The following is a 27,754-nucleotide window of genomic DNA, read 5'->3' on the forward strand; positions in this document are numbered from 1 at the left end:
ACCCTGGGCCCATGGCAGTGGTGGTGGCACCTGTGACATAGCACCCCCAGCAGTGGGGCTGTCAGCACCCCCAGATAACCTAGGAGCAGCAGCTCAGATGGTAATGGGGCACCAGTAGTACCCAAGCCCACGGAGAGCCCATGGGGAGCCAATGGGGGAACACGAGACCCAGGTGAACCCACAAGCAGCAGAAGTGCTCGCAGCCTGGTGATCCCAGTGGTGACACCTGAGACTGCAGTGACATTGTAAGCAGCAAGGCACCAGCAACCTCAGAGGCACAAACAGCACAAGGAGGGCACTGATGACATCTCTGGCAGAGGCAGTGGAGGGTGGAAAGCACAGGCTCTCAAATACACCAGAAGCAGCTCAGAATCACATAAGAAACCCAAATAAGAAACGTGTTTACTACCATAAATGCACCAGCAGAGGAACAACTCCTCAAGCACCATTAAGAACCAGTAACATGGTAGCAAAGAAAGAAAATGACAACTCTCCAGAAACCAAACTTGAAGTCAGAGAAGACTTTGATCTCACTGACAGAAAATTCAAAATTACTGTCATGAAGAAACTCAATGAGTTACAAGAAAACTCAGAAAGATAGTTCAATGAATTAGGAATAAAATTAATGAACAGAAGGAGTACTTCACCAAAGAGACTGAAACTCTAAAACACAAATAAACAAATTCTGGAACTGAAGAACACAATTAATGAGATAAAAAAATTAGAAAGCATAGGAAATAGAGCAGACCATATGGAAGAGAGAATTAGCAGGCTTGAAGATAGAAATCTAGAAATAATTCAGGTGGAAGAGGAGAGAGATCTAAGATTTTCTAAAAAATGGAGAAATTCTATGAGAAATATCTGACTCAGTTAGGAAAAACAACATAAGGATAAATGTTGGGGTATCTCAAAAGGAGAGGAGAGGGAGAAAGGAGCAGAGAGCTTATTTAAAGAAATAATAGCTGAGAACTTCCCAAACCTGGAGAAGGAACTGGATATACAAGTACATGAAGCTAGTGGAATACCAAATTTTCTCAACAAAAAAAGACTTTCTCCAAGGCACATTATATTAAAACTATCAAAAGTCAATGACAAAGAAAGAATATTAAAGGTGGCCAGAGAGAAGAAAATAACTTACAAAAGAACTCCCATAAGGTTATCAGAGGATTTCTCAGCAGAAACTCTATAGGCTAAGAGAGAGTGGAATGATATATTCAAAATATTGAAAGATAAAAACTGTCAGCCAAAGTTATCCTTCAGACATGAAGGAGAAATAAAGGCTTTCTCAGTCAAACAAAAGCTGAGGGAGTTCATCACCACCAGATCTGCCTTACAAGAAGTGTTGAAAGGAGCCCTCCTGCCTGAAACAAAAAGGCAAAAATATACAAATCTTTGAGCAAAGAGATATATAGACAGACAGAATCAGAAAATTGCAACTATATGTCAGAATAGGTTAGTAAACACTTAATTATAACATAAAGGCTAAAGGGAAAGTATCAAAAATAACTACAACCACTTCAATTTGGTAACAAACTCATAATACAAAAAGGAATAACTTTTGACAACAAAAATATAGAAGAGGAAGAGGAATGGGACAAAATCCACATAGGCTAATGGAAACAAAATGCTATCAGCAGAAAAAGGACTGTCTCATCTATGAGAATTTTTATATAAACCTCATGGTAACCACAAAACAAAAAATCAGAACAGAGTCACAAAATATAAAAAAAGAGAGGAAACTGAGAAACACATCACAGAAAACCACCAAACTGAAATGATAGACAGAAACACAAGGAAAAAAACAATGGAAACATAGAACAACCAGAAAACAAAAGATAAAATGGCAGTATTAAGCCCTCATATATTAATAATCACCCTAAATGTAAACGGATGGAATTTACCAATCAAAAGACACAGAGCGGCTGGATGGAAAACAAGATCCGGGGCCGGCCCGGTGGCGTAGCAGTTAAGTTCGTGCATTCTGCTTTGGCGGCCCGGGGTTTGCTGGTTCGGATCTTGGGCATGGACATACTCATCACTCATCAAGACATGCCGAGGTGGCATCCCACATAGCAGAACTAGAAGGACCTACAATGAGGATATACAACTATGTACGGGGGTTTTGGGGAGAAAAAAGAAGAAAAAGAGGAAGATTGGCAACAGATGTTAGCTCAGGGCCAATCTTCCTCAAAAAATAAAAAAAATAAAAATAAAAAAAAACAAGATCCAACAACACGCTGCCTCCAGGAGACCCATCTCAGCTCTAAAAACAAACACAGGCTCAAAGTGAAGGGATGGAAGATGACACTCCAAGCAAATGGCAAGCAAAAGAAAGCAGATGTAGCCATATTTATAGCAGACAAAATAGACTTCAAGACAAAAAAGAGAACAAGAGACAAAGATGGACATTATACGATGATAAAAGGAACATTCCACCAAAAAGACATAACATTTATTAATATATATGTACCTAACATAGGAGCACCAAAGTATAAAAAGCAACTATTAACAGACCTAAAGGGAGAAATTGACAGCAACACAATAATATTAGGGGACCTTAACACTCCACTAACATCAATGGATAGATCATCCAGACAGAGTAAACAAGGAAACATTGGCCTTAAACGAAACACTAGACCAGATGGACTTAATAGACATATATATAGGACATTCCATCCCAAAGCAGCAGAATACACATTCTTCTCAAGTGCACATGGAACATTCTCAAAGATAGATCATACGTTGGGAAACAAAACAATTCTCAATAAATTTAAGAAGATTGAAATCATCTCAAGAATCTTTTCTGACCACAATGCTATGAAACTAGAAATCAACCACAAGAAGAAAGCTGGAAAAGCCACAAATATGTGGAGACTAAACAACATGCTACTGAACAACTATTGGATCAATGAAGAAATCAAAAGAATAAATCTTAAAATACCTGGAGACAAATGAAAATATACCAAAACATATAGGATGCAGCAAAAGCAGTACTAAGAGGGAAGTATATAGTAATACAGGCCTACCTCAAGAAACAAGAAAATTCTCAATTACACAATCTAACACTGCACCTAAAAGAACTAGGAAAAAAAGAACACATGAAGCCTAAAGTCAGTAGAAGGAAGGAAATAATAAAAATTAGAGCAGAAATAAATGAAATAGAGACTAAAATTACAACAGAAAGGATCAATGAAACTAAAGGCTGGTTCTTTGAAAAGATAAACAAAATTGAAAAACCCTTAGCTAGACTAGTAAGAAAAAAGGAGAGAAGGATCAAATAAGTAAAATCAGAAATGAAAGAGGAGAAATTAGAATTGATACCACAGAAATACAAAGGATTATAAGAGAATACTATGAAAACCTATATGTCAACAAATTGGATAACCTAGAAGAAATGTATAAATTATTAGAATCATACAAACTCCCAAAATTGAATCAAGAAGAAATAAACAATCTGAACAGACCAATCACAAGTAAAGAGATAGTAATCAAAAACCTCCCTCAAAACAAAATTTCAGGACCAGATGGCTTCTCCGGTGATTTCTACCAAATGCTCAAAGAAGATTTAATACCTATCCTTCTCAAACTCTTCCAAAAAATTGAAGAGGACAGGACACTTCCTAACTCATTTTATGAGGCCAACTCTGATACCAAAGCCAGACACAGACAACACAAAAAAGGAAAATTATAGGCCAATATTACTGATGGACATAAATGGAAAAATCCTCAACAATATATTAGCAAATTGAATACAGCAATACATTAAAAGTATCATATACCACAATCAAGGGTATTTGTGGGATTTATTCCAAGGACACAGGGATGGTTCAACATCTGCAAATCAGTGAATGTGATACACCACATTAACAAAATGAAGAACAAAAATCACAAGATCATCTCAACAGATGCAGAGAAAGCATTTGACAAGATTGAACATCCATTTATGATAAAAACTCTGAATAAAATGGGTATAGAAGAAAAGTACCTCAACATAATAAAGGCCACACAAGACAAACCAAGAGCTGATATCATACTCAACAGTGAAAAACTGAAAGCTATTACAGGAACAGGAACAAGACAAGGAAGCCCACTCTCATCACTCTTATTCAACATAGTACTGGAAGTCCTAGCCAGAGCAATTAGGAAAGAAAAAGAAATAAAAGGGATCCAAATTGGAAAGAAAGAAGTAAAACTGTCACTATTTGTGGATAACATGATTCTACATATAGAAAACCCTAAAGAATCTACCAAGAAAGTATTAGAAATAATAAATGAATACAGTAAAGTTGCAGGGTATAAAACCAACATACAAAAATCACTTGCATTTCTACACACAAACAATAAAGTAGCAGAAAGAGAATTCAAGAATATAATCCCATTTATAATCACAACAAAAAGAATAAAATACCTAGGAATAAATTTAACCAAGGAGGTAAAAAGATATGTACACTGAAACTAGAAGACATGTTGAAAGAAATTGAAAAAAACAAAGAAATGGAGAGATATTCTGTGCTCATGGATTGGAAGAATTAACATAGTTAAAATGCCCATACTTCCTACAGCAATCTACCAATTCAATGCAATCTCAATCAGAATCCCAGCAACATTTTTCACAGAAATAGAACAAAGAATCCTAAAATTTAAATGGAATGACAAAAGACCCTGAATAGCCAAAGCAATCCTGAGGAAAAAGAACAAAGCTGGAGGTATTACACTCCCTGATTTCAAAATATACTACAAAGCTGTAGTAATCAAAACAGCATGGTACTGGCATAAAAACAGATACACAGATCAATGGAACAGAACTGAGAGACCAGAAAAGAAACCACACATCTACGGACAGCTAATCTTTGACAAAGGAACTATGAACATACAAAGGAGAAAGGAAAGTCTCTTTAATAAATGGTGTTGGGAAAACTGGACAGTCACATGCAAAAGAATGAAAGTAGACCATTATCTTACATCATACACAAAAATGAACTCAAAATGGATTAAAGACTTGAATGTAAGACCTGAAACCATAAAACTCCTAGAAGGAAACATAGGCAGTACACTCTGTGACATCAGTCTTAGCAGTATCTTTTTGAATATCACGTCTCCTCAGGCAAGGAAGACAAAAGGAAAAATAAACAAATGGGACTAGATCAGACTTAAAAGCCTGTGCATGGCAAAGGAAACCATCAACAAGTGAAAAGGACAATATAACGATTGGGAGCAGATATTTGCAAATCATATATCTGAAAATGGATTAATATCCATAATATACAAAGAACTCATATAACTCAACAACAAAAAGACAAACCACCCAATTAAAAAATGGGCAGAGGATATGAACAGACATTTTTCCAAAGAAGATATACAGATGGCCAACAGGCCCATGAAAAGATGTTCAACATCACTAATTATTAGAGAAATGCAAATCAAAACTACAATGAGATATCACCTCATGCCCTTCAGAATGGCTATTCTTAAAAAGACAAGAAATAAGAAGTGTTGGAGAGGACGTGGAGAAAAAGGAACCCTCATATGCTGCTGGTGGGAATATAAATTGGTACAGCCACTATAGAAAACAGTATGGAGATTTCTCAAAAAATTAATAGAACTACCATATGATCCAGCTATTCCACTTCCGGGTATTTACCCAAAGAACACAAAAACACTAATTTGAAAAGATACATGCACTCCTGTGTTCATCGCAGCATTATTCACAATAGCCAAGACTTGAGAGAAACCTAAGTGCCCATCAACGGACAAATGGATAAAGAAGATGGGCATATACATATACAATGGAATACTACTGACCCATACAAAAGGCAAAATCTTGCCATTCATGACAACATGGATGGACCTTGAGGGTATAATACTAAGCAAAAAACGTCAGACAGAGAAAGACAATTACCATATGCCTTTATTCATATGTGGAAGATAAACAAAACAACAAATACATAGATATGGAAAACAGATTGGTGGTTACCAGGGGAAGGCATCAGGAGGAGGACGAAAGGGGTAAAGAGGCGCATGTGTATGGTAACGGACGGCAACTAAACTTTTGGTGGTGAACACAATGCAGTATATACAGAAGTCAAAATATAGTGATGTACACCTGAAATTTATATAATATTATAAACCAATGTGACCGCAATAAAAAAATAAATGAATAAATAGAAATCAGTCAAAATCTGGCTATTAGTGTGCTCACTGCTACTAGGTGTCACTGCTTCTAAGCCCTCTGGGAAGGCCATTACGAAACACACTTGTGAGCGTGTGTGTGTACATGCACATGTGTATATTTATATATCTATACCTCTATCTCTATATTACACACACAGTTTTTTTTTAATGTCTTTTGTGTTTTGGCTTTTGGACAAAATATCTTTTCTTATACCTCTGAGAGTATTAATTAGGGGATTAAAAATATTATTTTCTGTTCCTCATTGCCTTTGTTTCATCTGAGTTTCCTTTTTCTTTTTTGCCATTTTGGTGTCTGTCTCTTTCACATGGGGTGTTGTCTGAAATATCTAATGGTCATTGACTGTCATTTTATATTTAAGAGTGATGCACAAGGGATTTCCGGTTCTCTGTAATGGTGAAATAGTTTATTCAGACCAACTTTTCCATGAAAACAACTAAAGATGTTGGTGAAAAGCATAAAAATGTCTTCTTAGAAGCCACATAGATGGGAATACACATTGGTACAACTGTTTTGGAGAGGAATTTGCAATATCAACAAAACTACATATGCACTTACCTTTTGAGCCATCAATCAACTTCTAGAATTTACCCTGAAGATATACCTTTGCAATATGAAAATGCAGATGCACAAACTTATTAATTGCAACATTATTTGTAATTGAAAAATACAGGAAACAATCCAAGTGCCCATACATAGGAGAATGGTTAAATAAGCTATACTATATCCACACAAAGTAATACTATGTAGCAAAATAAATAATAAAGAAGATTTCTATGAACTGAAATGGAGTGATATCCAGGATGTATTGTTAATTGAAAAAGAAAAATCTAGAATAGTATATATCTACAATACACCTTTAGTGTAAGAAAGGAGAGAGAAGAAAATACACACGTCTGCTTGTTTGTGAAGAAAGAAGAGAAAAGAGAGAGAGAAAGAGAGAAAGCAAGCAAGCAAGCAAGAAAGAAAGAAAGAAAAAGAAAAGAAACAGGAAGAATAAACCAGAAAGTAATGCGATTGTTTACTGAGGCTAATGCGTGGGAACTGACTCGACAGCATAAGGGTGCTAGAATAGGATAGAAGTGATGAGAGAAGGGCATTTCTTTGATTTACTTTTTATATGTTCCGAATTTTAGAACCATGTTAATGTTTCACATACTTAAGGAAAAAACATTAATAAGGGTGGGGAATAAAAAAAAGTAGAACACAGAAATAAATGAACCTAGATATATTTTAAACAGATAACACGACCACACTGAAAGGGGATGAGATAACTTTGAACACAATATTTTGACTATATGCCCTCAGGCTAAAGACTGAAAGAACTGTAAACAAATATTGTGCCCTAGTTAGCAGGTATGGGTTAGCAATTATGAAACTACTTTATGCATATTCCATAATGGGGTAAGTAGACATATTTTAGATAATGAGAGCTTGGTTTTTCACTGTTAGAGAAGGGAGTTAACCTATGGGAAGGGGGAAGACTAGACTGAACTCTAAGTTGTTGGGTTGAAATTTTTTGGTGCAAAACTGTAAACTGATGGAAATATCTATCTATATCTAGATCTATATACACATATGTATATAGACATATATATACACATATACACTTTTTCTCATATATCCACAAGAAAAGAAAACTTCAAGCCAATATCTCTCATGAACACAGACACAAAAATCCCTAAGAAAATATTAGCAAATCAAATCCAGCAATATATTAAAAAAGGACAATACCTCACAATCAATGAAAGAAATCAAAGATCTAGATGAATACATCTATGCCCTGGTTCATGGATTAGAAGACTCAATACTTGAAAGATGTCAATTCTTCCCAGTTTGATTGAAATATTCAGCACAGACAATCAAAATCCAAGAAAACTTTGTAGAAGATATCAACAAGCTGATTCTACAACGTATACAATCCATATAATGTATGCAAAAATAGCCAAGATAACTCTGAAAAAGAAAAATATACTTGGAAAACACATTTCCTGACTTCAAGACGACAGTGATTATGACAGTGTGACACCGGTAAAAAGACAGACACACAGGTCAACAGAACAGAAGAGAGAGGCCGGAAGTAAACAAGTGGTGCTAGAACAGCTGGACGTCCATTTGCAAAACAAAACAAAACAAAAGGATCTCAACACATATATCATACCTTATACAAAAATCAAATAAAAATGGACCACAGACCTACATGTAAAACAACACTATACAATTTCTAGAAGAAATGTAGGAGAAAACCTGCATGACCTTAGGCTTGGTGGTGGGTTTTTAGATACAACCCCATAAGTAAAACCCATGAGAAAAATACATAAATTGGACTTTACAAAAACAGAAAGCTTTTGCTCTTTGAAAGACATGGTTAAAACAATTAAAAGACAAGTCACAGACTGAGAGAAAATATATGCCAATCACATATCTGATAAAGGATTCATATCCAAAATATATTAAAAACTCTTAAAATACAACAATAAGAAAATGATCAATCTAATAAAAAAATGAAAAGTCCAATTAAAAAAATGGCAAAGGATCTGAACAGACATTTTACTAAAGATGACATACAGTTGGCAAATAAGCATATGAAAGGTTCTCAGCATCATTCGTCACTGGGAAATGAAAATTAAAACAATGAGATACCAGCTAAAATCCAAAAATCCTACAATACCAAAACACTGAGAGGATGGAGGGTAACAGTAACTCCCCTTCATTATTCATGGAAATGAAAAATATGCTACAGCCATTTTGGAAGACAGCATGCAAGTTTCTTAGAAGTTAATCATAGACATCCTATGATCTAGTAAGTGCACAGAATCTTTGCTATCTAGACAGATTACACAGAAAAAAGAACAACCCTTCTTTTTGTAGGCAAAGGCCATAAACAGCAAACCAAAGAAACACACCCATAAAAATTGAGGAACCTTTCCTAAGATTTCAGATTTTACGGTGTTTTTAGATGCAGGTATTATAAACCAAGGCAAATAAAATTCACTTTCTAAGTTTATTACACTCCCAAAGGCAACTAAAACTCAGATAAAACTCTGCAGTCTCACTGACTTTAAAACCAGACAGCAGAGTTTGGAGGGAAAAAAGCAGCTGGAAAGTGAAGGGAGAGAATCCTAGAAAGGAGAGAGCCATAGAGCAGGAGCCAAATTCTGCATATTAACTTTGTCCAGACTTCTAACCCCTGATGCACCCATGTGTTGGCAGGTCCCAAGCAGCCCGACGTAGGCTAAAAGAACCTCTGTATCAGCTGCAGCCCACTAGAGGGGAGACAAGGCTCAAACAAACAAACAAACCCCTTACTCTTTAGAGAAACATAACAAAATCACAAAAATTACTAGAAATACAAAGAAACAGGAACATGTGAGCCATAGACAAAAGAAAAGGTGATCGATGGAGGCTGATTCTGAGAAAGAGCAGTCACTAGAATTAGCAGAAAAGGATTTGGAAACTAAGCTCAAAGACATAAAAGTAAATATGCTCACTGTATGAACAAATAGGAAATCTCAGTAGAGAAAGAGAAATTATAAAAAGAACCAAATGAAAATTCTAGAACTTAGAAATATACTATTGGAATAAAACATTTCACTAGATGGTCACACAGAGTTATGGAAAATAATAAATGCTAAACCATGCTTGCAAAATACTGGAGTTGTCTGGGTAGTGTAGTGGGGGACGTGCAGGTGGGGGAGGTAAAAGATTCCTTCTGCGCCAAGTAGAAGAGGTGAGTAGGGAAGAATCAGTGTTGCGAAGAGGGGCTCAGAGGGGGAAAACAGTTGGTATTTTTGTCTACAAATAAAAGGAAAGTTATGAGTGACTGATGACTAAAGCAGGGAAAATGAACAGCAATGATTAATGGGATGAAAACATACAAAGGAACATGAAAATTAACAAGGGGAAGAAGTGGAATTAATAACATCAAACTCACAAAAATAAGATAAAAGTAGAAGACAAACATTCTTTAAAGAAAGTAATAAATACAGAGTAAGATAGAAGGAATAAAATCAAATATCACAGTCTAAATATGAACTGAACTAACCCATTAAAAGACAAAGACTGTTAGATTAGGTGAAAAATTAAAAGCCAACTGTAAGTTATCACACACACATACACAATTAAAGCAAGCAAAGACAGGTTGACAACATCACAAATGGACTGTGATGGTTTCTGAGGTGTCAACCTGGCGAGGCTAGAGTAAGAGGACAGAAGGGAGGCTGGCAAACTTCCAGGACCTTCAGTGGAGACAAAACGCATGATAAGAGAACCGCGCCGTGCAAATCCTATGGGAGCAAATGTGAAAACGTACAGGAAATGCATGATTTCCTGGCAATTCCAACCACCAGAATGATCCAAGAACTACCAGAGCATCTGAAGTGAGCAACTGCCCCAGTGAAGACGGGAAGGTCAGCAGACACTGACCAGAGGAAAGGGGGCCTCAGCCGCACCCACGTTTCAGAGATCAGCGTTGAATTCCTGACAGTTCAGTTATTCTAGGATGGGGGAAAGGTGAGCCCCCATTCTCCTCTCCCTCAGTCTTTCTGAAGCCAGAACAATCAGAATTCCCATAGCTAATAAATTCAGTAAAAAGGAAACTGTGTACCAATCTCACATACTAATATGGAGTCAAAAGTTTATCAAAATATTGGCAAATAGAATCCGGTAACGTATCAATCTCTAAGCAGGGATTATTCCAGGAATATAAAGGTATTTTAATATAAGATGAAAACGTATCAATAAACTAAAGAAGAAAACCCATATGGATTTATCAACAGATGCTGAGAAGGCATTTCCTAGAATTCAGCAGCCAAACTTTTTTTTTTCTTTCAACTATTTTATTGAGGTCATCTTGGCTTATAACATTCTGTAAATTTCAGGTGTATATTATGATATACCACAAACTTGTTAATTCTTAAACCGAATAAAGAGGACCGTCTGTTCTGCTGGGTGGGAGTTTCTGTAACAGGAGCGGGATGATGCGGGCCGCCTAGTCCGGGAAGCGCCCTCACCTGGCCCGCGGACCTTCGCCCCTCACCGCCGGAGCCGCAGGGCCAGCGTCCGGCCCCGCCAGGCTCCTTGGCGCGGAGCCCGAAGCCAGGTGCAGCCGAGAGCCACGTGCTCAGGGAAGTGGGCGCGCGGACTCTAAGAAAGATGGTGGGGACAGGCTGACCTGCGGTCAGGGGCCCGAAGGAGAGTGAGTTCCTTGGCAGAGGAGGTGGCCACGCGCTGGGAGCCTGGCACGAGGCGGAGAGGATACCTGAATGCCCCGGGGCCGAGCTCCCGCCGCGCTCGCGCAGGGGCTGCACTCCTCCGGCTCCGCTACAGGGCCGTAGGGCTGGGGGACCTCCAGGGCTGCGGGTGGCGGGTGGCGGAGGGAGGCAGGGGGCGGGGGAGACCGCCCTGCTCTGCCCCGGCCATGCCCACGGCCCCGCAGTCCGCTGTCCCAGCGCGCCCCTCTGAGCAGTTGGCCCCGGTGGGCCGCCTCTGCTCGTTTGGGCTCTCCCCGCTGGTAAACCCCGTAGTTGTCGTGCGCGGTGTTTACAGAACATAAGGTTCTTCAGGAATAGATCAGTTTATAGGAGAAATGCCTGGAGTTCCACAGAACTATCAGCAAATATCTTAACTATCAAATCACTAGACATTGCAGTTAACACCAGGAATGAGAAAGCAATGCCTATCACCATTATTTTTTAATATTTTCTTGAACATTTTAGAATGTAATAAAACAAGAACATTACCTTTTTTGCTGATGATATGAATGTAGACTCTAGTAAGCCCAAGAGAATAGCGGGGGGAAAAAACAAACAAACAACGAATAAGGATAATTGTGCAAATCTGGTTAAGTACATAGGAAAGAAATGTTAAAATAAATCAACCACTTTATGTTCTAGCAATAAAAATCTAGATGTGAAATGGGAAGACAAATTTTAAATTACACAGGGAAATTTTTAACAAAAAAGACCGAGGGCCAATATTAAGAATCTGTAATATTAAAAGACATTAAACAAAATCTTAAAAAATGGAAAGGTCTCCTATGTTCTTGGCTGTATAGATTTTCCATATTATGTCACTTCTCTCAAGATTAACATCTAAATATAACACAATTTCCAGTTAGAATCGAATTAGGGAAAAAAACAGGGTTTTTTCCCATAATTGAATAAAATATTCTTAAAGTTCTTATGTTGAACAAATGCCTATGAGGATAGCTCATAAAGGGTAGAGGGGAGATTTGCCATACTAGTTATCAGAACCTACCCTAAAGTCACCTTGAGCAAATCAATACAGTATTGGTGTCCTAATGGACAAATAGATCAGTGGAATAGAGGAGAGAATTTAGCATTAGATCCCAGTTTACATGAGAAGGGAGTATATGACAAGTGTGGAAGATCAATGAGGATAGACTAGTGAATACCATGATGCCAGCACAACCATCCACTTTTCTGGTAATTTTCTGATAAAATTTTATCAGCATCTTACATCTGATATAAAAACAAACACATTGAAATTTAAATATAAAATTAGAACAATAAAAATCTTATAAGAAAATCTGGGAAGTAAGGGTGATACAGATACTCTTCAACCAAGTAATTCTATACCTGAGAATCCATCCCATATGATAAAGCCTGGAAATCTAGAGCCATAGAAGAAAATTTAGTCACGTATGACTATATAAAAACTTAAAACTTTAAAAATGGTTTCTATGATATCTTTTGATACCAAAGGCATGAAAAAATGATATTGCTAAGAAAGCTTGTAATGCAGATGACAAATGATTAATTTCTCTATTATACAAAGAAAACTTACAAATTGACCCAAAACAAACATCTAGTGGAAATGAGCAAAGTATATAAATAGGCAAGTCACAGAAGAGAAATTACAAATGGCCACCAAATAAATGCAAAGATGTTCAAATTTACTAGGAAGTCAGGGAAATGCAAATTAAAGTAACAATTGAAATATCTCTACTCCCATCAGACAGGCAAAACTAAAAAGAAATGTAATGCCTATTACTTACTGGTTCAGGAGGTGGGGGATAGTGTTTTTACATATTGCTATAGGAATGTGAAGCATTACATTCCTAATACCATAATGTTCTTGGAAAGCAATCTGGCAACATCCCTTAAAACTAACATATCAAATATTCTTCAACCCAGGAATTCCACTTCTGAGAATCTGTGATCCCATGGGTCAATTAATAAAGACCTGTTATCATGAATGCTTACTAAAGCATTGTTCACAGTTGTCAACATCTGGAAACAAAAATGTTGCCCATCACTGGCATTCTTATTAAATGTTTAAGTAAATTTATTTAAATGTTTGTAATCAATGATTAATGTTAATGTATTAGATATAATTAATAAGTTTTGATGAGTTGTGTTAGTAATGTTTGGAAGTTTTTGTTGAACATCCTTATATATTTAGCTGAGAAATTGCACCAATAGTAATATGCATTCCTTTTATGCCCCCCAGATCCCTTGGATATTTCAAGATCCTAATAATGAAGAAAGTGACAATAGGAGAGTAATATCCATTTGGAAAAATAAACGCATATAAATAGCAACTTACAGAAGAATAAATATGTATAAAAATGCTCATCTTCACCGATAATTAGAAATTATTTACAATTAGAATTACTATTTTGGGGGGAATTTATTGTTTGGTTTTTTGTGACTCAATACACAATCAATTTTTACGTCTCACGAAAGTTTTGAAAATACATACTCAACATTCACAGTTTCCTAATTTCCACGTATGCTATATGCTTTACTATAGCTTCCTTTCCCACGGCTGCCCCTGCACTCATGCTGTCTCAGGGTTGCTTCTGATGTTCACACCCTGGGCTTGGTCATGCTTGGCCCTGTTACTGGTCTCTTTCAAAGTTACACTTGCACCAAACAGTGCAGGAGTTTGGAAGCTGGAACCCTATCAAGATCTTTTGCTTGGGGTTGGGTGGGAAGGAGGAGTATGGAGGAGTGGGGTAGCTCCCCCTCCAGCTCATCCTCTAATGTTCATCCTGAGTGTAACCTCTTCACAACCACAGCCTCTCCATTTCACCCATTCAAAGAGTTTTCCTGCTCTGAAGGCGGTGGTGGGGGGGAATTGGAGACTGAGTATGGTTTGGTGGGCATAGCTGTCCACTTTTGAGACCCAATCCCACATACTGGAAGCAAACAAGTGCAGTTTCTCAGCAGGATCCTGAGTATATTTGGTGAGCATTCTGACCAGGAGCAGGAAACCTGCTTACTTGCAGTCCCTGGGAACACACTCCAACAGAATGTAAGCTGGCTCCCGGGGAACAAGAACTTTGTCTTCTTCAATACTGTATTTCCAGCACTTGGAATGATGCCTGGTGCAGAGCAGGTGCCCAGTGTTTGTAGAATGAATGAATGAACAGATCCTGTTTGTCAGGGAATCATGCTTGGGCTGGGGCTGCTGAGTCATACTTGCATCAAATCCCATCACCCAAATCTGAATGGCTATATTTGGTCCCAACCCTGCAATTTAGTCTTGATGCCTAAAGGGTAAGCCATTACTGCCTCTCCCCTTTCTCCAAACAGAGTGAGGGTCTCTTCAGGTTTCTTTAAAAAGTGGAGCTTCTCCAGTATTGATTTTGCTCTAAATATTTCCCCAACAAAACTGGATTTTCCAAATCTCACTCCATAGCACCTATGGCTTCACGTAGAAGTCTCCAGTTATTTTATTCTTCTTGTGTCTGATTGTGTGGGATCAGAACTTGACATGTAAGCCCCAGCCACTTTTATGATTACCCAATACCCATTTGAGGATTTCTGCATTACATTAGGAGTTATCTCTTTCAAAAATACTTTTTCACTAGCCAATGATCAATACTTTAGATTTAACCAAGAGTTACTAGCATTATTGTTCACCCCTTCCTTATTTATCTTCTGCTTTCTTGAGATGTTCATATTGACTCAATTTTTGCTTCTCTTGGTTATTTGTAATTTTTTAAAGAATATAATTTACTTTCTGAATCCTTACATGTCAGAACTTGTATTTTGCTTGAACATCTGTTTGACAACTTGGTTGGCTACGGCTCTACTGACTTCTATTACTCAGTGTTTTCAGGTAAGTCAGATGTTAGTTCTGATTCTCTTTCAAATGTAGGTATCTGGGACCTATGTATTTTTTCTTTTTTTCACTTATCTTCATAATTCCCCAAATTTTCTTAACCAAGATTAACCAAATTCTCCTAGTATTTCTAAGTTATTGTTCCATATATTTTGCTGCTAGGTTGTTTGATGTGAAAATATTTGTTGTATTTTCCTGGTCTTGGTGGAACAGACCTTTTTTGGCAATCTGTCTGGCAAATGTTGAACCACTTTTGATCTCAGGTCTTGGATCTTACCTTAGCTCAGGAAAAACTTCTCATGTTATTTTGGGAGTATCATCTCCCCAAGACTCAATCTCTATTTTCTTCTCTCCTTCTGGATGCCTGGACATTGGCACAGGCCCAGGAGTCACATAACATGTTTTAAATCCCTTCACTTCCTAGCAAGTCACAATCTCTCTGAGCCATAGTTTCTTCATCTGTAAACTCAGGACAGGAATAGTACTGACAAGGGAGGCAAAGACAAGTGATTTTCGTTATCTTCCCAGAATCTGAAATTTTAAGGTAAAGCATGAGACTTTTAAGAAATTTCTACCTGTAGCTTTGCATCTTAACTTATGCCTCTTCCTTCAAATAGGGCTGGTTCCAGTGGGAAAACTTCAGACACCTGAACAGAGAAAGAGCTCAGGATGATGTCAGGAGACCTCAGCCCTGTCTTGGCTGTGTGGCCCTGGACAGCCTTAACTCCCTGGACTCACCTGTAAAACGTCTGTGTTAGTTTCAAAGTTTGGTTTTGATTTTCTTTTTTTAAGCAAAATTTTCACTGTCTACGTAGAATAAGCAAACAACAAGGTCTCCTTCAGTGGCTTTTTATTCACTGGCCTAATTGCTAAGGAGAAAAGGCAAATTAAAATTTAAATAAGATCTCAGGAAATTTCAAAATGATTATTTCTGTTATGAGAACTTACCATAGTATTTGATAAAATAAAATCTTAAGAACCCTGCCTACTGATGCCTATATCTAAATAGTCACTCAACTTCTAAAATTTTAGACAGAGCTAAAGACTCCATGATCGAGCTTTTGAAGTACTAAGTTATAAGAATGAGAATTCTCAAAGTTCCTCTAGTTTTGGTCCATTTTAGTGAAAGCATTTCAAGTGGTTTACTCCCGAAGTAGTAGTACACTATTGTTGAATCTGCTTATTTTGATGCAAAAGGGCAGAACAAAATGGAAGTTTTAAATGTGATCACACAATCTTTAGTGTTTCAAATAAACTTTTCTGTAGAAAAAAGATAATCCAAGTGTTAAAATTATTATTTACAAAATTTTCTAGGGTCAAATTTTGAAAAGGTATTTTTTAAATTTTATTGAGGTCATAATAGTTTATAAAATTGTGAAATTTCAGTTGTACATTATTATTTGTCAGTCACCATATATGTGTCCCTTCACCCCTTATGCCCACCCTCAATCCCCTTCCCCTCTGGTGACCACTAATCTGTTCTCTTTGTCCATGTATTTGTTCATCTTCCACACATGAGTGAAATCATACAGTGTTTGTCTTTGTCTGGCTTATTTCACTCAACATAATACCCTCAAGGTCTATCCATATTGTTGCAAATGGGATGATTTTGTCTTTTTTTTTTTTTTTTTATAGCTGAGTAGTATTCCATTGTATACATATACATTCATCAGTCGATGGGCACTTGGGTTGCTTCCACATCTTGGCTATTGTGAATAATGATGCAATAAACATAGGGGTGCGTAGGTCTCTGAATTGTTGATTTCAGGTTCTTTGGATAAATACTCAGTAGTGGAATAACTAGGTTATATAATATTTCTTTAATTTTTTGAGCAATCTCCATACTGTTTTCCATAGTGGCTGCACCAGTTTGCATTCCCCCCAGCGGTGTATGAGGGTTCCCTTTTCTCCACATCCTCTCCAACACTTGTTGTTTCTTGTTTTGGTAATTATAGCCATTCTAACAGGTGTAAGGTGATATCTCGTTGTAGTTTTGATTTGCACTTCCCTGATGATTAGTGATGTTGAACATCTTTCATGTGCCTATTGGCCATCTGAATATCTTCTTTGGAAAAATGTCCATTCATATCCTCTGCCCATTTTTTGATCAGGTTGTTTTTTTGTTGTTGAATTCTATGAGTTCTTTATATATTTTGGAGATTAACCCCTTGTTGGATATATGACTTGCAAATATTTCCTCCCAGTTGGTGGGTTGTCTTTTCGTTTTGTTCCTGGTTTCCTTTGCCATGCAGAAGCTCTTTGAAAGGGCATTTGAAAAAAAAATGTGTCCTAATTATTAAGCTGGTTGAGAAAGGTAAGAGCCATCCTTGCCCTTTAGTCAACAAATATATGCCATGTGCAAACTATGTGGACAGGGTTTTGCCCTCAGGTGCTTAGAAGAGTTAAAAAAAAATACACACATCTTGGAGAAGATCTAATAAGCTGTAATAAATGTTCATAGGGAAAATAAGTTACCTTTCAGTGGGTGAGACCACAGACGGTATTCTGAATGGAAGAGCTATTAAGAAAGGGCTGGAGGATGGGTCAGATTTTGGCATGTGGAATTCATGGGGAGGACCAGAGAAAGCAAGCATTCCAGGGATGGAGAACAGGACAACTGAAGGCAAAGGGATGGATCCGCACAAGGAACAGTGAGTAACTTCATGTGGAAATACTAGGAAGAGGGGAAAATGGGCAGACATTGTTAAGATTGGAAGAGAATTGTCAGGGTCCTTCAAATCACTGACTAGTACTAATCTGAAGCTCCCTTAGTACACGTACAATTTTGGAATAAATATGGAAGTATTATATGAAAGAATTTATGAAAGAAAATACAACAGCAACTAGCACTTTACCACTGCAAAAGGTAATTTAACTTAGAAAACTGGGAATGAATTGAACTCATCTGCCTGAAGTTTTTAAACAAAATGGTCTTCAGGATGCTTATAAGGGTGTATATTTGTTACAGCCATTGATCAGCATTAATGCTGGGGTGGGAAATGCTGACATACCTTAAAATCTTAAATAGGGCATGGCTTAGGCTATTAACCTACTTACACAATGAACATTCCTAGGGCATGACAATCTGGTTACAGGAGACTTCTTAGAAATGTCATCAGCTGTGTGTGTGTAAATACTAATAACAGATCATTTATTATTTTTAAAAACAGAGCAGTTTACCAACATCATTCCAACAAGACTGCTGACTACACCAACACCACTTTCAAAGGAGCCTCAAGAAAAAGATTAAAGTTCTCTAATTACAAATAGAATAAACCGAAAGTTAAGCCTTTCCAAAAATTCTATTATAAAACAGAAAACTTCCATACCTCAGAATCCCAGGGATTTGACGTTAGTATTATTATAAAAGGACTATCTGCCTGTTTTCAAAAAAGATTCAATTTACAAACCTTTCCACTTGACCATTTATAATAAACATTGGTTTACATTTCAAGTATGCCTCTATTGAGTAAAGCAAGATTAGACTGTTTACATTTTTTAAAAAGAAAACTTGTTCATTAGGAGAAATCCATTTTCATCTGCAACAAAGGCAGCCTAAATAACAGTACAGAAAACTCCTGTATGGATACAACAGTACTGAGAACTCCTTTATGGATACAATCTCCATTAAGCACTGTGCTCTTTTTCTGTTTCATTTCTAAAGCAGTCAGAACCTGGGAATTTATGTTTTCTGCCATAACAGTATATCAGAGAGAAACTGTTTCCACTTCCTTCAAGGTAAACCAGCACCTCTACAGAATGACAACCGAAACTAGCTGTAGTCAGGGTTCTCCAGAGGAACAGAACCAATAGGATGTGTATATAAATATATATAGAGAGAGATTTATTCTAAGAAACTGGCTCACGTGATCGTGGAGGTTGACAAGTCCAAAATCTGCAGGGCAGGCCAGCAGGCGGGACACCCAGCAAAGAGGTGATGTTACAGCTTGAGTCCGAAGGCAGTCTGGAGGCAGAATTCCCTCTTGCTGGGGAGAACTCAATTTTTTCTCTTAAGGCCTTCAACTGATTGGATGAAGCCCATCCACATTATGGAGGGTAATCTGTTTTTTTAATGTCAACTGATGGTAAATGTTAATAACATCTAAAAAATACCTCCATAGCAACATCTAGACTGGTGTTTGACTAGACTAGACATCTATTCTGGGTACTGTGGCCCAGCCAATTTGACACATAAAATTAACTATCACACTAGCCAAGAGTCAAACATCTTCAGAGTACAAAGATTATTGACCCGTGTGTTGAACAGAACGTGGGTGAAGTCAAGACATTCTGAATTTTGATGGTTTATTTTAGTTTTAGGCTGAAATTGCTAATATTTGACCATTTCTGATCTACAAAAAAGTGTAAGTGGGAACGGCTCAATACAATATTTAGGCTTTCCTGCAGTTGCACGGATGCTGCCATCTTCACTCAGAAGATGCTTGATCAGGAAAGATCCTTCTTCCCATAAAGCTGACTTCTTTGGAACACCAAAGAAGTCTAGTAGCACAAAATGTGCCTTTGGCTTAAGAAATGTTGGTTGAATAAATGTTCAATTAAGGAAAAGTGATGGTGAAACTCAAGCTATCTATAGCCAGATGGAGCTTTTTCTTCCCCTTAATGGTAAACTGTCAATATGGACTTTCCATTTAACAATAACATGCAAGTCTTTTAGCCCCACTGGGTCTATGATGCAATAAACAAACTGCATTTCTAATTACTTTTCCATAAGGGAGATTATACCTTAAGTGAATTAATCCCAAACATACTCTTCAAAGTATTCTAACTATAAAAGGCAAAAAAGATATTCCTTCTATAAACAGTCCTTGGAATATTTCATATGCATGAATTTAAATAAAAATGTATTTAGTGTTAATGCTAAGAATTAACAAAGAAATGTTTTTAGATTTGCTGGAATTAAGCACGTGGAGAGAGGAACTGCTGACATTGTAATCACCATTCCTTTTCTTTACCTTCCTGAAAGTAGGACAGCCCTAAAACAGGAAAGCCAAAGGTGAAGTAGGAATTTTCCCTATCATACGAAAGAGGTGCTATGAGACGCATAAAACACTATTTCTATGTTGGTTCCTGGACAGATTATTAACTGAATTTTCAGAATTAATGTATCTTTTTGAAGCTGCATTACTGTTTAACTGATGAGTTTTAGATGAAATGATATGTGTGTGCTCACTGTTTTGGTCCAGATGAATTGTCAAGGGAGGGTTTTCAGCAAATTTTAGACAAATAGCCCAGGGGAACTTCTAAAAGGGTAATTTATAGTATTGACAGACAAGAGCGTTAAAGGAATACTTAATGCCAATTTTATCTCACAGGAACAAGAAACATGATCAATTTATACATTCTAATAGCCTTTTTGGAGTTCTTTTTTGAATTCTCACCTGGATTAAGTTTTGATGCATCATGTTTTCACTTTTTTATTTACAATTTCTATCCTTCCTTTAAAGGTACAAAAGTTTTAAAACAAAACAAGAAAAAAGAAACCCTAGAACTTTACATTTCAACAACAAAGTATTGTCCTAGAGCCAGATAGTAGAATCTTATATTTATCAAATGAGAAAATATTTAAAATTCAAAGTGAAGAAAAAAATGTTATACCAAATAGAAATTTATCATCTATTAAAATTTCAGGAAGATCTACATTATCTAAAGCCGTTCTATAATTTTATTCATATATTTTGTGGAGTTCACATATCTTTTTCTTACAGCAAACATAACACTGTAGGCCACAAGAAGCTGCAGTACTATTGTTTAATTAGCAGCAAATTAATATTTTATATCTGGGTAACTGGACAATAAATAGCCTGCTTCTTTGGATGTGGATGTTTAAACTGTAGTATCACTGCAGCTTCATAATGTGATTGCTATTTTACAGAGCTTATACACACACAGAAAATACGGTCTTTGTCTATATTTTATACAAATACAACAGTAGTTTGTGAATACATTTTAAGTACATGATATACATGATAAGCCACTTGATTTCCCAATATCACAGAACAGCGATTTTAAATGCAATAAAAATATACAAAATTCAGCCTGGAATGCAGATTTTTTTCTTTTCTATTTTGACTCAAAACTTTATCATTAGAACATTTTTAGAGTACTAGTCCAAACACGTTTTCATCAGCTAAAAATACAATTTCAGCAGTCCAGCTTATGTTCAGGCATGATGCAATCCATTTTATAATGGATTCCCAGTTTTTGTTAAATTCAGAGGGCTGTTAGTAACAGACAGCATGTTCTTCACTCCACACCATATTATAAAGCCCTCTGCTCCTTCTGCGTTACAGTCACCTTGTGGACAAAAGCTGGGTTTGTTCTGGTAACATTTGCATGTCCAAGATTTCCTTTTGCAAGTGCATATGAATACATTGTGGTGGGTGGTGTAAAAGTTTGTTAATGACAAATTAAGTCACAGTATAAAAATATATTGTACACCTTTACACCTAATGTAGTCCTTTTCTCCTATGGATAAAAAAATACGACTGAACGAGACAGAGAAGTTTGTAGCACCATGAAGAGTTGTATCCCAAGTTACATTAGCAGCATGATCCAACATAATATTGAAGGAGTGTTTCTGAGAAGATAAACATTCATTCTGGTTCATCTGTACCACTGAAGCTTATACAATGAAGTGTTCTATACATTAGCAATAGTTCTGTCATTTCTAGAGCTAGATAACTTATCAAAAGACACTGCCTTCCATCCTCAGAGGGTCGATAAGGTTGTAGAAGGGCCTGGGGTAATCTAAGCATGCCTTCACCAATCTTGGTAGTATCATCTTGTTTTATATGATCAAAAAGGAGCTCTGTATGGGTTTTCAGTACAAAACTATACAACACAACTTATATGGATCTATGCGATCACAACAGACTACCTGTGTTGTAGACATGGCTGCTGACACAGTGTGAGAAAAACAAGACAAAGTCAACTTAGGCACTCATTTGTCGGAGATAACAGTCTGCCATTGCTAATGAAGAATACTCAACATTTAAAAGATCTCCTCCAATGTCACATGGATCTCAGTAGGCTAGAAGCAACTTGGGTGAACTGGTATTTTTTAATTTACATACTGGGAAGACAGTGTGTTTTGAGACACGTAAACCTTGTAAAAAAATAAACCATTGTAAAACCTTATGAAAAGACACACTGATTCTGTGCAATAACAGCAAATTGATAAGAAAACACTGTAAAAATGTACCTGTTTAAAATACCAACTACCATTTTTGAACACAAAGCATTATATATCAAAGGCCTACATATATATCATCTAATGGCACTTGAAACACATTATAATAAGTCTTAAAATAAAAGGCATAACCTATAAGAAAGTTTCTGTAAAGGTTTAGATTCATTTTGAAAGTGCTATATCTTGTAATATGTGTAGTATAGAGGTTGACCAAGCTCTATTTTTTAAAAAAATATTGGCCTATATATGTGTATTGCTTACTAAATGAATGATCCTGAAAATATGTACTTTTTAACATTCATTATTAGCTTAATAAAGCAATCAGCTCTGGCTCATGTTTCAGTCAGTATATGGTTTTTAAAAACCGCTACTGTCCAAATTAACACAATATATCACTATATTCCACAAATGACTACGAATAATAAAGGATGAGCAACAAGTAGGCAAAAATACATAGCTTGGAAGAAACTCTAAATGAAATTAAACAGTTGCACAAAGAGTGGTGCATGATCAGCCAGGACAACTGAAGTTTTGAAAAAATGAACTTGGTAATAAGATTTTAAAATGCAAATTTTAACAGTGATCAATAACTATAAAGGTGATATTTGCATACATCAATGGATAATATTGCTTACAGTGCCAAGATCCTTCCATACTCATGCTTCTGTGTCTGGTGATCTAATTTGTACACACATGTGGAAGTTCAAACTGAATGAGGTTCAATATCTTGTCTGAGGTCCAAACTCTAAACTGAAATATTTTTACTTAATGATAATCCCTTTTTTTTTTTTTTTTAACCAAGCAAAGGCACTACTACACATTTCAAGGATGATGATTCTGGCTGCTGGAGAATGAAAACAGTATTGGCAATAATTATTTTAAATCACATCCGTTTGACATAAAAACAAATGTCAACTTTTTTCTAGAAAAAAAAAAAAAGAGCCAGTTCTGTGTTACATCCTTGTTAGATCATTGTGCAATTAAAATAAGTGAGTTTGCCTCATGTTTAATAGAAATTCTCTCAAAAAGGGTTTAGTGACCACTACAGTCAATTTTAAAGACAAATTAGCTGAATTCCCTCTTACTTGGAAGTGTTATTTCAAGTCAGTGGGGCAGCAACAGGCAAAGAGGTGTACATATGAAAATGAAGATCCACAATTTTAACACTGGTGCCCTGAAAGATGTGCCTCCATGTATCTGAATTCCATGCAGGGCGAGAATTAGGCTAAAAATATATATACGTATATGGCGCCATTCCCCATTTCCAAAATGCTTTCTTTAATAAATCCTGATACTCCCTTTTTAATTTTTTATTAGTAGTGAAATACAGCCTACTAAGGCCGACGTCTCAGTTCCTTAAATTGACTTCTCCTTAAGCAAATTTTAGACAAAATAAAGTAGTGCTTCCACACTCGTATTTGTGATTTCTATTTAAAAATAGGTTTTCTATTTATCTGTGCTCTGTCACCAAATTTCTTTTTTTTTTTTTAATGGTGATTAAAGCAATATTGAACACTAATCATTCAACTAATGATTTAGGTAAGCAATCTGTTTCATAGAAACTAAAGGAAGCAGTTAATAAAGCAGAGCTAACAGCCTACTTTCCGAGCAAATATCCTCCTAATCAAAAGCTTAGGAGCAGTTTGAAAAATTTTAAAATGTATTTCCTTATTAACATATATAATTTTAATGCCTTTGGAACACACTTTTTTATAAAATGTAATTTTTAATAATAAAATTTAAATACATAAGTATAAAAACTACTGCTCCTAAGATTTAAAAAAAAATAGGAGCATAATAAAATATCAGGAGCCAAAGCTCCTTAAGAGAGCAACTCTGAATCTATGAAGTGCGATGTGTGTGTGTGTGTGTGTACATACATATATAATATATATAGTGAAACCCCCACTTACATTATCACAATTTACATTTCTGCACAAATTATACTATTCCCAAATATTTTAAATAATGTATTATTATATTCAGTAATCTGCACTCATTTTTAGAAATTCTTGGTAAACATTGCAATCTGCAGTGATAACTGGCCCTATAAAAAAGCGAAGAAGCTTCCATACAGGGCTAATGAGTGCTCGGAAATATTTTTCTTTTTTTTTTTTTTTAAAGAGATATATACTCTTCTATAAACCTTCTCCCCTCATACCCGCCCCAACAGACAGGGTCCCAAAATAAGGTGTTAACAAGTGCTTAATAGATAAGTTTCTTAGGTTGATGTCCCAACTAATACTTAAAAAATATAATTTGACCTTTGAGAAGATTATGGTGGTTGTCTAACATGAGGAAAGCCCATAATAACTATTTTATTCAGTGAACACAATATTCTTGATTGTTATTTTCACATTAACTAAGATAGTGCTTGTTTTGCTTTTCTTTTTTCCCCCATCTACAAATTCAACTTATTTGCAACATTCTCCCCATTTCCCAGAGACGTGTAAAAGTGGGGTTTTACTGTATATATTTTTAGTCACTTAAAACTTTGTGGTCATTCCTTAAATAGTTTTCTAATGCATTTAACTTTAAAGTCTCCATCCGAAAACGGAAAGAAAAGATGAATTAACACTGAATAAGAAAGATACCATGGGGGCAGGACTGTTGTTCTGTTTTCTGCTTTTGGCTCTTAAAGGAAAGAAAACTGTATCAAATTCAGCAAGAAGTGATGTAAGCGATATGCTTTTACCTTACTCCTAGAGTCTGGTTTCCAACCCTGGCAACAGGGGATGTGATCTCTAGACAAGTCCCCAGGCTCAACAGTGTGCTTCACATGTTATCTTCCTGCTTAGGAGTCTATGACACCACATACGCTGAGACAGTCCACTCGGGGACGCACACACCTAACACCTGTGTGCCACAAAGGCTCTAGATTCTGGACTAACTGTGGACTGACAATCAAAAGAGAATTGCTGGCGGCACTTGACCCACCCTCTGGCCATGAAAGGTGGAAAAGATTAAAGAGATCTATCTATATACTGACTCTGAAGACTCTGATGCCATACACTATCACAGCATTATTAAATGGAAAGAGAGCAAGTTAAGAAGTTTGAAACGTGGCAAATTATCCTCTGTACTAATTTAAGGCCCACTATTAAGTAATATGGAATGCCGTGTCACCTCAGTAGGAGTCTCTTTCTGCTATAAATACTGGTGCTGTGTGTTTAGGTTTTGTTTTCCTTATATGTGCATAATAAAGATGCAAACACTTGAGCCAGACAATAGCAAGTCTTCAAAATATACTGACTTGAAATTATGGTATATCTAAGCAACATCTGTTCTCTCTCCAAACTGGATTCTTAATGCGTTTGAAACATTTGACTATGAATCCATTTAGAGGCTAGTAAAAATTTAAAACTCTCAGGTTATTCATATACAGTTTAGAAAATTTATACTCTATTGCAAAATTTTTTAATGAGCCAAATGTCAAAAGGTAGAGCCATTGTTACTGGACAAAAATGAAAATTTTAAGGTTTAAAAGTAATTTGAACATGAGATTTGTAAGACTTTACTAAAAATAGCGGCTTTCCTATATGAAAAGTAATCTTAAAATATGACAATTGGCAGTGAATCAGGACAAAATACCCAGGTAAACATAACTGAACACAAATGGTTCCAAAGCTCATTTAAAAAGCTAGTTTCTATTTTATACTGGCTTAATGAAAATTGGTACTATACAGAAGCAGAAATTTTTATACTGTTAAAGTAGGCACTAAAATAAAAACGGGCACCTAAGGCAGGGCTACACATACATTTCTGTAATGAACCCACGTCTTGGAACCCTACTGGAAAGCCTGATGGAAACGGGGTAGGGTGGTGCTTGTACTTAAACTACTGGTGAAAGCTGCCGACAGCGAGTGCAGAGACCCAAGACCTATAGTGTTTGCAGGATCCTGCAGATCCTGTGTTTGTTGGGGGAGCTGAGACACAGAAGAATGTGCCTCTTCTTGGGAATAGCTCATTCCCAGGCTCCCCACTGATATAGGGTTATAGGGAGGACCATTTAATGGGATGAAATTAAACAACTGAGAAAAATCCAATGCTGGTGTGTTTAGGGGGTCACTGATAGAAATAGAGCTTTTTGACAGGGAGAGTTCCCCTGCACCATCATCTAGGGACCCAAGTTGAGGATCCAACCCTAGTTTAGATGACGATGCTTGAGAATCCTGGGACGAAGAGGGCACGCCACCTTGCAGCTCCATCAGATAACTCTCAATTTCCCCCTTTAATGGCTGTTCTTTTTCAGGAATAGAAATTGCATATGAGGTAGAACTGAATGGGTATTTGAAAGAAAGGTGGTGAGAAGGATGAACAGCATCCATATCTATTGGGCACGTCATTCCCAAAGGTAAAGTTGTGATCATTTGGTGGGCAGATCCCGAGCTCTGCATGGACTGAAATGGAGTGTTATAGAGGTTTAACTGCAAAGTGTTTGTGAATGGCTTTGATAACAGTTCACTGGAAGGTAAGGACATCACCGGAAGGAGCTCATCTTTTATAGGCACAGAAACATTGCAGGTAAATGGGTCCAGAAAATCCACTGGTTCTGTTTTGACCTTCAGAAGTTCTTGATTGTGACTCTTCTTCATATGTCGAGTCAGGTGATCCTTTCGCCCAAATCTCTGTGCACAATACTGACAGAGGAAGTCCTTTCTTCCAGTGTGCACCACCATGTGTCTCCGGACGTCTTTCCGGGTGTAGAAACGGCGATCACAATGCTCGCACTGGTGCTTTTTTTCTTTAACCCCACCGGACGACTTGCCTGCATGAGATTTAAGGTGCTCCAGAAGCACTCCTGTGCTTTCGAAAGTCTGCAAACAGACCTTGCAGGTGAGGTCACCACTTGTTGCAGCATGCAACGCCAAGTGACGTTTGAACCCAAGCTTGGTATTGTAGTTCTTGCCACATTCTTCACACTTAAACGTCTCTTTGTTAGGGTCATGTGTATGTAGGTGATTCTTCAGATGATCTTTTCGGTGAAACATTTTCTCACAATAATTACACTTGTGGGTTTTCTCAGGAGAATGAGTAGCCATGTGCCTTTAAACACAGACATATTCTGTAAGTATCGTGACAAAAATGGTATGTATTCACTTTTCAAATGGAAGCTAAACTACTATGCTAAAACAGAATTTCCCTAATAATGGACACTTTTTAACTTAATACACACTACAAGGATAGTTATTATACCTAAATACTGCAGAACTTGAGCCATTTAAGTTGCCACTTCAATTTTCGCTGGTTTTTAGCTATTA

At 36.7% G+C, this 27,754-nt stretch overlaps 1 protein-coding gene across 4 annotated transcripts in view; it reads right to left on the minus strand.

Annotated features, from left to right (window-relative positions):
• Window positions 1–20,823: 20,823 nt before the first annotated feature.
• Window positions 20,824–27,754, minus strand: part of PLAG1 (PLAG1 zinc finger) — a 52,856-nt gene continuing 45,925 nt past the window's right edge. For all 4 annotated transcript variants that reach the window (XM_058528728.1, XM_058528726.1, XM_058528727.1 and 1 more), the window contains one exon: window positions 20,824–27,539. In XM_058528728.1, coding sequence (XP_058384711.1) covers window positions 26,282–27,535 — 1,254 coding nt within the window. In that variant the 5' untranslated portion in view covers window positions 27,536–27,539 and the 3' untranslated portion in view covers window positions 20,824–26,281. The remainder of the gene's footprint in view (window positions 27,540–27,754) is intronic.

This window comes from Diceros bicornis, chromosome 33 (genome assembly GCF_020826845.1).
Source record: "Diceros bicornis minor isolate mBicDic1 chromosome 33, mDicBic1.mat.cur, whole genome shotgun sequence".
Taxonomy (NCBI): Eukaryota; Metazoa; Chordata; class Mammalia; order Perissodactyla; family Rhinocerotidae; genus Diceros; species Diceros bicornis.